The sequence below is a fragment of the Haliaeetus leucocephalus genome, unplaced genomic scaffold (genome assembly GCF_000737465.1).
Source record: "Haliaeetus leucocephalus isolate CR32 unplaced genomic scaffold, Haliaeetus_leucocephalus-4.0 Scaffold730, whole genome shotgun sequence".
NCBI classification, from domain to species: domain Eukaryota; kingdom Metazoa; phylum Chordata; class Aves; order Accipitriformes; family Accipitridae; genus Haliaeetus; species Haliaeetus leucocephalus.
In genome coordinates, this window is record NW_010973166.1 from 5,729,686 (window position 1) to 5,742,765 (window position 13,080).

At 38.1% G+C, this 13,080-nt stretch overlaps 1 protein-coding gene across 1 annotated transcript in view; it reads right to left on the minus strand.

The window, feature by feature from the left end:
* The window catches only part of BRINP3 (bone morphogenetic protein/retinoic acid inducible neural-specific 3), a 209,641-nt gene that overhangs the window by 88,690 nt on the left and 107,871 nt on the right, over positions 1-13,080 (minus strand). The window contains exons 2-3 of the mRNA XM_010580706.1: positions 11,958-12,148; positions 1,527-1,717 (exon numbers count right to left, since the gene is read on the minus strand). Coding sequence (XP_010579008.1) covers positions 1,527-1,717; positions 11,958-12,148 — 382 coding nt within the window. The remainder of the gene's footprint in view (positions 1-1,526; positions 1,718-11,957; positions 12,149-13,080) is intronic.

Genomic DNA, 13,080 nt, shown 5'->3' on the forward strand with positions numbered 1-13,080 from the left:
GAGAAAACTTAGTCATTTTGTAGTGTTTGTAAAAAACTTTGGACATGCAGAAGGTTCATTACATAAGTTGTTAGGAAGCAGGGTTGAATTTTGCATTATGACACAAATTTGCTTTAAAAAAATTTTCAGTGAATAGAAAGGAGAAATCTCTTTCAGACATTGTTTTGTCTCTACATTTCTATGTTCTATCACTTTAGTTACCACTGGTTTCAGCTATAAATTATCTGAACACAGAAGGCAAGTTTTGCATGTGGTTTGATGGAAGGAGCCTAGTTTTAAAGGTTGCTCTACATCTGCACGATAAACAATGAGATTATGAAGATTAAGTCAGATCCGAGGGATGGGTAGTATGATGGTCTGCAGCAAGACTGTGTGATCCGATGGGCAGCCCTCAGATGAGATCGGACTTCGTGTTTGTTCTGCTGTATTTTCAGCTGTGCTGTCTGAACAGCCAAACACCATCCTGCACCTGCGGATGACCAGCTCTGAGCTCAGGTTAGCTGCCATGCCGCCAGCTCACGATGGATGGGACTGGAGGAATATCCTCCATATACCAGTAGCCAAACTGAACAGGTGCTGCTGAGCCACAAATTCCAGTTGTATCCTTCTCACTGTAAAGGCCATGGGACTCCCAAGGATGTAAATTTATATTTACTTCAATAACAGCTAAGGTAGTTGGAAACTGCAGTTGGCTTCAGATGGTCTTTAATGAAGACTTTAGTTACCAGTGAAAAGATCCGACAAGCGGAATGGATTCTAAATCACATCTTATATTAAAAGCTTCATAATTAATGCATATTCAACTGCAAATTAAAGTTTTATTTGCTATTCAATGCTGGACTGAGAGAGTTTATTTCAAATAAGCAACATTAGGCTAAAGAGCTGCTCAAAAGAAGAGTTGCTGTTTTACACAATACCTGCTGGGGCACTGATCTTAGCCAAGCATGCTCCAGTGCTATGAGTGACCTACAGCAGTCAGTAGGCAGGATGCTTTGACTGACAAACTGTACTAAAAAACATCCCTAACAGAAAATAAGATGTGCCTTCACAAAAGTGCACAACCAAGAGCTCTAAATTGTTTCAAAGGTTAGTAAAAAAAAAAAGTTTCAGTCACAGGAATACAATAACTATTTCTGGAAAAAAAAAAAGAAGGAAAAGAAAGAAGAAAAGAAGTATGAGGGAACTGTATGTGCCCATACACAAATATAAGTCTGTCTATAAATACAGTTGCTGAGTACACATGTAAAGCAGATTGTCTCAATGACCAAACGCTTCTATAAGGGCCATCTGTATCATTCAAATTATGTATCACTCATCAAAAGTAATATCTTTAGTGTGTTAGACCCTCTTCTAAACTAGAATCTTCATTATCAGTTGAATGCTTTGATTCAGGTAAAAAAGTTTAGAACAAAAACTATTGTTTTGCTAACAAATCTTTTTTTACTAATCAAAACACATTTCTCCTGAGAAGCAGCCAGTGAAACTGGAAAGACATCTGCAGGTTGGTCCTAGAGGACTTCCCCTACCTTTATGGCAGTGGAGGCAATCTGGATGTGGTGGAGTCTGCGCAGTGTGCTGTCCCTGTCAATGAAGTAGGAGGCTGCGAGCTGGTGCAGGGTCTCCAGAGTCACTGCAGAGCTGTTCGTGCTGGGATCGCTTCTTTCTGACCTCTTGCTCAGCTTCCGTTTGTCCACAAAAATTGTGAGTGACTCCTCTCCTGAGCAGGGAAACAGAAACCACAGCATTCATCAGTGACATCTTCTGCATGTCTCATTTTGCCAGAAAAGGTGGCGAGCTGAAGTTTTCCCTAGCTGTTGTGTAATGTTTAGATATCTCTCCCTGGTGGCAGGTGCGGATACTTCAGTGCCTAAGCACGTGGACAACGGATACCATTCTAGGTATTTATTCTTTTTTTTTGGTGCCTCATATGAATAGCAGCTGTACAATAGGATATATTTATGCCTAAAATGCAATGACACTGGGGGTAAGTCTGCTATATTAATTCCTATTTACCAACAATATATTGTATACACAATCAATTCAAATAAAGCATAACATGTGTTTATTTCCAAGGTTGCTTAATACCTTCATTTTTTAGTATTTAGTGTTAGCGTAGAAGAAAATGAAACCAGAGTAATACTGGAGACTTTTCTTTTTTTGTTTGTTTGTTTGTTTCTTTCTTTCAAAACACTTATCTCATGATTTTAGAAGAAAGATACCTTGCTACAAGCAATTTTATTATAAGCAATCCTGTGCTTTCTAATCAATTCAGTAATGCTAACATGCCTGAAACCTGGTATAACAGTTGTCTTAAACCAAATTTATATAACTCAGAAGTAAAAAAATATATAATAAGAATGTTAATCAGCTTATTTTAAAAAAGGGAAACATAAATAACACATTCCTAACTCCCAAATCAGAGGTGCTTTTCTGAAAGCAAAGAGAAACTCCAGCATCTTACGTTGGGAATTTCTTACTTCCTTTCTCTTTAGAGACATGGAGAAATACTATTGAATTTAGCAATTTTAATTCTTGTAGGATTATTGAAAACAAAACCAAAGCAAAATCTCACTTATTTAACTAAGTGAGTTCTTAAGAACCATTCTAGATCAGACCTACTGATACTGTTAAATTTATAAGGAATTTTCCATGGTTATTGTTTATTTCATGGATATTTTTTCCTGCATTTCAGGCTAAGCAAGAATTCATTCATTTAGTAATGTGTTTAGGCAAAACTCTTTACTTCAGAAAATGAATTAGAAAAGTAATTTATTGAATCAGTATTTTCTTCTATGCAATTTATGTCCAAAGTAACTACAAAAACACTTTTCTCACTTTCTGACCGTGTGTTTGGTAACTTTCATTCTTTAACATTAATCTCAAGAATCAATTAATAATATCATTAGACCTGTATTTCAGGTGCTGAACAACTCCACTGAATGCCATTTTCTTGTTCCTGGAAAGGAAGCTACCCTGATAGGGTCTGACTTGCCACTTGTGCTAGTTTCATTGCTCACCCATCTGCTACAGTGGCATTTTGCCCATTCAGAGAATGGGATGCCAGCTTTGGATGGGTTTATTTGCCAAGAAGTAATAGCTGTAGAGGGATAATATGTAGGATGAAAACATGACATCATCTTTAAAGGGAGATAATCTTGGTGGTGAGCAATGCTAAATGAAGAATGCATACCTCCATGCAGGAGACCACATCTGTTGACAAATTTGACACACAGCTACCTCAGCTTGCAGAATTCATTTGTGTTTGGAAAAAGAGGAGTGTGTTCATGTTAACCAATGTACCTTACGGTGTTTTCCAATCTCTCACAAGTTCAGGGGATTGTCAGGCCCTTTAAAACTTACATAGGCAAAACTGCCATTATCCAGGAGCCTCGTATCTAATTAGACCTGCCGGGCTTGTCCAGTATGTTCATTTTGCCCTGGAAGGGACAGCTGCTGCCCAGGACAGCTGGCCATTCCAGCTGGAGCCGACCTCAGTTTTCACCACTATATTTATACTTCTCCTTCTACAGTTTTGTAATGGGTCATTTTTTTTTTTGTGCATACAGTCATCAAAGCAGGGATTAATTTCCTGAACTCCAAAGAACCAGGAATTAAAGCAGCCTCCATAACAAGATTTCCCCATTCAGTTAACTAATCTTTCTGTTGTAATAAGTAGACACAGATTCGCATTTTATTTTACTACTGCCAAAACCTCCTGCAAAGCAGACTAGGGTTGCTTGGCAGGGCAGGCACAAGCACGTTGCATTAGTGCAGACTTGTGCACCGCATTTTGCTGTGCTACGCCGACGTGAGGTGGTGCTGGTCCTGTGGCCAGGTGGGCCATTATTCACACTGTGCTGCATCCATGCCAACTGTCGTGAGTAGAGAACTGGAAAAGCACAGCAAAGTCTAATGACTTGTACTTTGAGAGACATTTGACATCAAAACCTGGTCTAGGTTCCAGGACTGTTGGCGTTCATCTATACCTATGCAATAAAACCTGCCTTTTCAAAACCAGCCTTGTGACTCTAGCCAGTATGAAAGATGTTTCTGAAATGAAAAGCAATGGACCGGGCTGGGATTTGAGCCAGGGGCCATGGGCTTTGTGCAGCTGTTTGTGGAGCTATAAGGACACAGTTGTATCAGAGCAGGCAACATCAGAACTCACAAGGGTAAATACCGTATCAGTGACCAGTTCAGGCTGCGCAAATAAGGTGCAAAATTTCACTAGGAGATTTCTCTCCATTTTTTCCCCTCTTCCAGAGGTCTTATGTAGTGTATTTAGATTAAAGTGACTTTTGCAAGCTTGATCAGCTTTCCACTGCAAATATAATGAATTGTAAGGTAAAAAAACCCAAGTGCTTGATGTTGTAGAAAATCTCCGGAAAGTAGAGAAAAAAATTTTTTTTAGGTTCTTTGTGTTTCATTAGCCAGTATGTCACCCCATCTTGCTCTGGTGTAAAATCTTTTGATTGATCTGTATTAATTATTAGTAGAGATGGTAGGGCTGTTTTTATTTCAACAGAATTCGGGTAAGTTTTATTATTAAAACAGAGTTAGCTTATTTTTCACCCACCAAAAACATTTGTTCTCCGGGGGGGTGGAGAGCAGAACTGCAATAAAAACTCCCATTTAAAAAACACTAACTTGAAAAAGGACAGTGTTGTGTGTTGCGTTGGTGTGTTTTGATTAGAAAATGTCAGGAAAATAACCTTTGAACCCCCTCACCACATCATCCTACTATCTTAGTTCTGCTTGATCCCATACTTGCCATGGCAGTTGCTGGTGGGTGTGTTTTGGCAGGTAGAATCCCCTAGCATCCCCAGCCCTGCAGTCTCCATCCCTGCTCCCTGACAGATACATTTTGTTTTTCATGCTCTGTAACTGGGTTGAAATGATTTTGAATGTTTACTTTGACGTAGATCACGTCAGATTACATGTCCCAAGGTTGAGCAAAGGCACGCAGCTGTAGTGATGCGGTCTTCAGTGTAAACGTGAAGGAAGCTCTTTCTGCTCAAAAATCTCTGCATTGTGTTTGTATGGCATCTCAAACATGTGGGTCCTGGTTCATCACTGGTATTCTCAGGCATTATGCTAATACCAGGTGCAATCAGATACATTTCAAAAATATTTGCTGTTCAAAAGATATCTTACAGATTCTGAAAGCTTTTCATCTGTCAGAGCTGATTTAGCACTTGCTAGGAAAAGTGGATTAAAAAACAGAACTCCCCCATACGTTGGTACTCAGGCATCCATGTCACTGCAGAATTGTAACAGGGCTCCCTTTGACACCCAGAACTCGGGGGTTTGTAAAGCAAAGTAACCTCACGAACTCGTATTTAATTTGTGGAAGACAATTTGAGTTTTAAGTTAATTTAGAGAAAACCCATGCTAAAAGAGATTATTCTGTCACATTTGAAACATGGATGATGAATCTTGGTTTTTACTGGTTACAGTCTGCCACCATGAAATAAGCTAAGACGACATCCAAGCATTAGCTAAAAAAGAAGTGTGATTTAGAAGACTATTCAAGGTTATGAATTTTAAGAACTGAAAAGGATTAATGACAGTGAATACTAAGAAAACATGATTATTCAGCATCAGATCCGCACAGCTGTGCTTTCCGCAAGCTCTGAAAGCAGTATTCTCTCCACTTCACAAAATTCATGAGTCAGTTAACTTCACTTTCTCAGGTTTAAAAGAAATAGCATAAAAACATTTGGTCATGCTCACAAAACAACGCCACGTAATCCAATGATTGGTTCAAGAAATTAGCAGAGTCACTACACTGATGTTTTATCACCATGTAGCTGCTGTCACTGACAGATATTCACCGGGGGAGCAGGAGACTGACTCACACTAGACACTGACCTTGGCACAATACATACTAATGTCCCCATGAGCCCTGGAATTTGCAAGCTTATAACTTAGCCTATATATTTAATTCTTTCTAGTTTTATATTAACATGTTTTCCATGATTTGTATTTATAAGTTAAACTAACTCCTGAGTTGAGAAAAATATTCTACATGCTATTTTTCAAAAAATAAGGCATGAAATAAAATAGGTATATAGAAATTTACCTAGACACATAACACGTCCATGGCTACTTAGGTTTAAGACTCCTAAATAATACTTTATAAATGGAATTCATAAATTAGAACTTAATTTTGTGTGTATCTTAAGAATATCTTCAGGAATTATTTAAATAAAAAATGCAAATCACCATCATTGACATGGTAGAATTGGAATAATGTTGTAACAACTGTAACTAAATATAACCACCTATTGAAGGAGTAAATATATTTTGTTATACATAATAATACATATTCATATGATTTAAATACTTAGTGTTATTTTCTGCCTCAATTATTGAGATTGTTTTCCTGTACCTACATCTTTGTAATGATGAAAGGATCATATGCCTTGATATTTCATATTTTCATCTGTCGACTGGGTAGCAGGCAGGAAAAAACAGTGATCCAAGCAGTTCCCATCACTTCATGTCAGTAAGTGAGGAAACAGTAAGAAGGCAGATATATCTGAACATCATCCATGGTTACCTACTTAGAGCTCTGTCTTCATACACATATATGTATATTACAAAGGTGTAAAGGGCTTTGGCCTATGAACTCCTCAAAAGTTTCTGATTAAATAGAATCACTCAGCTACAATAGTTGTAAAGCATTATAGTAAAAAGTAAAAAAAAAATTATTATGCCTTTGTGATAAAAAATAACTTAGCGCTAGTGGAAAATCTATTCATGTACGGATCACAGAATGTATCATTAGGGTTTTATCAGGTCATTTTCCCAAACTTAAGCAGATGCTGATGGAAGTGCACAGGTTCAAAAAGTATATAAATTAATGCCAGGCCAGATGTGGTATCATTTCTGTGGTTCAAGTGAATAACAGTGCATGTTAATTCCATACATACCATCTGTTTTAGGTTTTAAAATTTTTCTTCATTGAGTAGACAGGGAGAGAATAGAAAGAGAATATATTTTTGCAGTTTTTTTCTTCCCCTTAGCATCCATAATCTTAAATGCTGGAAAATTTACCTACCTGGGGCAGGGGCAGGGGAGAAGTTGCAAGTCTGATGCTAAATTATCAAGTTTTTTTCTCACATCAGCCATTTGAGACCGGACTCTCTCTCCTTTATTTGCCAATATTTTGTATCTTACCTTGAAAGAAGTCTATAGAAAACAAAGGTCCTATCAGCAGTTAGTGTAAGTGGTCATAAATCCTTCAAAATTCATTGATTCACTGTTTGTTCTACACCATTTGACGATTTCTCCCATCTCTGTACACAGAGTAATATACTGCTTAAGAGGAATATTCATCAGGAGCAGAAAACCTGACCCTCTTTATTCAGTGCATAGAATAGTAAACGTATAACTATCAAACTCACTTGCAGGACTGTAATCAGTGGAGAGGAGAATGACAAGAGGTTGGGATTAAGCTGATCTGCTGGTGCCCATTAAGATTGTCTGTTGTAAAGAGAAATCTACCTTTTTTTCTTTTCATTCTCAAAACCTGCAACATTATCAAGGGATATTTCTTGACCCAGAGAGGTGAATGTATTGATGGTCTGGTAATGAACACTTTGAGCAATTATGACTGACAATAACAGCAAAAATAAATCGATCATCTCAAACATTTAAGATTACCATTTAGCCAATTGCCTAAAAAGGTTCTAGTTTCATAAGAAGCCTTGGCAACCTGCTGTAAATTTGTTTATTCAGAACAGTTAAAATGTTTCCAGGTGCAAGGAGGACTCATTTGCAAAGTTCACTATCCTAATCTTGCAAAGGACCCAAATCAGGCTCACATCACCCAAATGCCTGAAACAAGGGCCTATCATTTCACTGTAGTATGTAACTTATCTGTAATTTCCTCATCATGAAGTCTATTGGTCTGCTGAGTAGCCTTTACATCTATATGTAGGAACAGCATTAAAGTGAACGCCTTTAAAGTGGGATCCACTGATATTTTTGTCTTCCTACACTTATTCCATAGTGGTGCCCCCAGCTTCACAATAACTTCCAGTTCTGAAGATCACTGCTGCACACTATTTTTTGTAAACCATTAAGGTGTACAGCAGCTAATGCTCTTGTATATTATTGAGCAAGCTGGACCTTCATTGCATCATGCTGTATGCAAGCAAAAGAGAAAACTATAAATGCAGAACAAAAAGAGAAAAAGTAATACTGTGTGTTGTCTCTCATTCAAAGGAGAATCATTGCTTTTTGGAACTGCTGGTTGAAAGCTGATAAAGAATTTAGAAATACATTTCATAGAGTCAGAAAATAATTTAGGCTAGAAGGGATCTCTGGCAGTCATCCAGTCCAATTCCCTGCTCAAAGCAAGTCTAATTAAATGAGATGATCAGGGACTTGTTCAATACAGCCTTCTTTCACCTTCAAGGATGGAGTTCCCTTGTATGAGTCCTCTCTTCCCTTTCCTCTACAGCTGTTCTGGTCAGTATTGTCTGGGCTGTGTAAATTTGCAATTTTGCTAATGCAAACAAGATATGTGCTGTCCTAGAGGAGTGGAGGAAAGTGATGTGTGGGCCTCCTAGTGATGGCCCAGCCCAACACAGCATCCCCATTTGTGCACAAAATTTAACAAAAAATGAGCAGCCACAGCTCTCCTTTTCCTGCAGATTTAACACTGCAGACAGTCAGTACAGAAGCAGAAGTTACTCCTGTGCACAGGCATGTGATCTTGCCTGTGAACCCACTGCCGAATGGATTACATACGGTCTTTCTACCGTGCAGCTTGAAGCTGTTCCTTATGGACATTTGGCTTACGTCATAAGAAGATAAAATTTCCATAAGAAAAAGAAGCAGTGAGAAATGTCATTTTCCACATTATCTTGCGGCAGCAAGAAAAATAGAACTCCCCAAAGTTCTCGTTTCAGAATGCCCTTGAGGAGTATATTTCTGTGTTTGTGAATAAAGACTTGGGAATGTGTCACAAACAACCATGTGCAAGAGTTTCCTTTATGGTCAAAAAGGGATAATCATGAAAGCCAAATAGTCACAGAGGCACACAAATCTTACCACAGGATTGTTCATTTGCCAAGCTTTCCTTCATGCCCATGAATACAGGTGACTGGGGATTCATTAAAGTACTATGCACACTCTTTTTGGTCTTCTGCTTTTAAGGAGCTACATAAGTGACAAAGCTTTTAGAATAAAGCAACTTGTAATGAAAGGGAACGTACTAATGCATTACTGAAAGAAAAAGATCTAATTACATGTTAATAAAGTGTGGACAAGCATCTCTGGGAATCCCTGTTCAAACTAGCCCAAAAATGAGAACTAACACATACAGGAAAGTATAGGGTTATAAGCTACCTCATGAAAGCATTCTTAGAAATTACTAATTCCCTGTAATTATTTTAATTGAACCAATTTTGCAAAGTATTCAGTACCCATCCAATGAAAATGGAAGGTAGCAGGTGTGCCTGAAATCATGCCTAAAAACTGAGGCTAGGGATCTAAATCAAACCCCATCAAAGTCAGTACAAAAACCCTCTTTGACTTCATTAAGCATTGATAGAGTCCAGAGGTCAACACTGTCTCCCTATGAGTGGAAAATTTTTGCAAGCATATTGCAAGTACTGCATTTTAGGGCCTTTGTGAGGTGGTCTGAAGAGGGATGAGAAAAGGGTACCCTACCCCAGTTTCTCTGAAGCAAATCCTGAGTCTTCAGGGAGAATGTTGAATGTTTAAGCTACAATTTTCAAATGTCTTCAAAGGAACTACCTTAAGTTTTAGTGTTTACTTGGGGCCATACTTCCTAAAAGGTGTCAAGTCTGTAGCTCTTTTGTGATCAGTGTGATGCTGGCGCTTTGGACTTTTAAAGAGCAGCTATTCTTGTGTTAGACTGTTTTCCCCAAGAGGAAATGGGCTGAAGCCAACAAGCATGCAAGAATGTGGAGGCTACCATTCTCATGGAAACTGTAGTCTTCGAGATAAGATACTGGTTTCTGGTGTTGATCACACGAAGGTCGAAGGTCGTGTGATAGATGAAACCTGCAGCGCGTGAACAGTGCATGAACAATATGTATGTGCATGCATCATCAAACTATGCCCTATAAAAAACCATGGAGACAAGCCATGGTGTGCACCCACCACTGAAGAATTGAAGACTGAGGACCAATGGGACGCCGCTGGATCCATGGTGGTGACTATCCTTGCAACTCTATCCCGACTGCTTGCTTGATTTCTGCCTTTTCTTCCATTCTATCCTATACCTACTAATTTCTACTTTTGATACTTTTGATAATAAAAACTCTTTTGGGTACACGGCATTTGACCTCGTTTGTGTCTTAATCTCACTCTTGGGATCATATTGAAACCTTCCCCAACGTTGGATCAGGACACCGAGATATTAGGTCCAATTTCAGGTTGAAAATAAATTTCATTATAAGGCTGTTAGTACTGAAATTTATGTTAGTTCATAATTAGCAAATAGATAATAATAATACTAAAAATAATTTTTACCATTGGATAATCCTTGCATTAGGATACATGCTGCAGCCAAATCTTTAATTATTATGCTTTATATTTTAAGAAACATTTTCTTTCTCTTCTGCAGTTAGTTTTTGTGTTCAGATGTGCTATGTGCTGTACACAAGAAAATATATGGTCATTTATAAAAAGTGTACTTTTTGCATGGAAGAAATATACTGAGTAATTAAAAGTAATTCCAATTATTCCAAATTGCTGGTCAACACATGTAATTTGTTCTTAAATTTCTAATGGTAATGTATTTGCTGTAGAAGCACTAGTTCCCAAAATAATAATAAGAATTAGTTCTTTATTATTTTAAATAACTACAGCAAGACAGAAATTCACCTTGCTTCTAGAACAGTCTTTTCCAAAAGGGAGCTACTCTGAGCCATTTCAGTTGTTATAGATCTCAGATATCAGCCAAAAGAGAATAGGAAGGCTGTCATTTCCTTAATATATGGTTAGAATTCAGTTATGAAATGTATTAAAGAGAACCATTCCTCAGGTGAATAAAGGATTTTGACAAGACTGTCCTGCTGGAAGGATACTCAATCACCAGAATTATCTTTAATATAATCACCCACCAAGGGATAAAACTGCATTTCTAAAATGTCAGTTCATTTTGTAATGCCTAGATGGGTAATCACAGGTACTAATTATCTTTCATTCGGAACAATTTATGCTTTCTCTTGAACTTTAGGCCTCTTCACTGGATTTCTTCAATCCATTTGGTGACTGGATCCCAATTATACGTCAGACTACCCTTTCCAAATTAGTCTGTGGGGATTTAGAGATGCAGATTCCATTAAGTTAATAGGAATCACATGGCAAAGCCTCATCATCCCATTTTGAAAATTTAGTCCCACTGGTTAAGTGGAGACTAGTTCTAAAAAGGGTAGAGTGACAATATAGGGACTTCCCAGCAGCCAAGGTAGTTTAAAAGTCTCCTAGCTGAAAATATTTGTTGGAAATAATTGTTACTGGTTTTCTTGCTTCACCTCTGCAGTACTGTAATGGACCCAGATAGCTGTGTAATCTGTTATTATGTAAACTGTTATAAGGGCCTCTTACAGAAAAAATGTCACTCTCCTTCATGACCTCTTAGTGCAGAGAAACATTCCTAAAAGACCAGAAGCATGCACACCAGGAACTTGGGTAACGTACCTCAATCTTAGCAACACGATTTCTTATCTTTTTGTCCTTAAAATTGTTTACACAGCATCAATAAAGCAAAGACTAACATCAGCAGAAGGGGCCACGAGGCTTATAGACAAAACCTGTTGCCATGCTTTAAAGTCCAGCCCAGGGAGGGTTGCTCAGCCCAGCTGCTTTGAGAAGAATGAGCACCACAGTTTTACAGAGAAATCAGTTGTGACCAACACTTTTAGTTCAGTCACACCGAACTCATGCACAATATTTCCAAGCGATAGCCCTACCTCCCAAGGTAGCTGACAGTAGGAAATGTGTCCCATATTTCTTGATAAGGTTTTCTGTGATCTGTTGAAGGGTCGGGCGGCGTCCGAGTAGCCTTATGTTACGGAAGAATTCAGGGGCAAGTGGCAATGGGGAGCCAAGGAAATTTCTTCTTTCAACAGCAAGATTGTTTACTTTCCAGCGGCCAAACTCCCTGCAAAACAAAGCAATACTCATTCAGAAATATGTCATTCAGACAAATGTTCTGCATTTGCAAACTACTCTGCTCTGTTCACTAGCTGGGGGCAACTACCTAGGTATTACAACAGGCCTTAACAGTGATACTCTGTCATGTGTTATAGGCATAGGACAAGCAACGAGTGTTATTTATTAGAAGTGGAGGCTGTACTCCATAACAAAATCATTGTTTGGAAAAAAATAAATAAAAAGTAAGCCTCTTGGGGTGCTGCTGTTCCTGTTGATATGTTTAGTCTCTGATGTGAATACAGCCCTAGAACAACCAGATGGGCTAGAAACTGAAACTAAATTAATAATTTCCCCACATTTGGACCAAATGCAACAAGTGTTTTCATTAGCACAAGGCAAATTTTAAAAATATTTCAAGAAACAGGCCATGTTCTTTGCTTTTTGATGATAAGTCACTTAGGTACATAGCTGGCTAATTTGAACGATTTAGAGAAAGACTATCATACCACATTTGACCTTACTATGGTATTTCCAGTTTTCTGTACTTTTGGCCTCCACTTTGAAGAAATATGCAGACAGTAGGACCAATTCCTAAAAACAGATGACTTTTCAATTGTAGGAGAGAGATAAATGAATTCAAAGGCTTGTACCCTTCCCCTCTCCAAAATAAATCAATGATAGCAGGGAAAACAAACAAGTCAATTACACAGCAATAAACACATCTTTTATTCATTTACTTATCAATTAAGATACCAGATAGAGTTATTAGTGGAAGGCCTCATTGTCCTCAAAATCTAGCCCAGATACACAGCATTTGCAGTAACTTTGCTTTTGCAAGGTACTTCAATATCTGGTTTGGTTACAGACTCAGTACTGTGAGAATTAAGTCCAAGGCAACCTGTGGACTGTGGTTTAGCTACCACTTTGCTGAGTCATTCA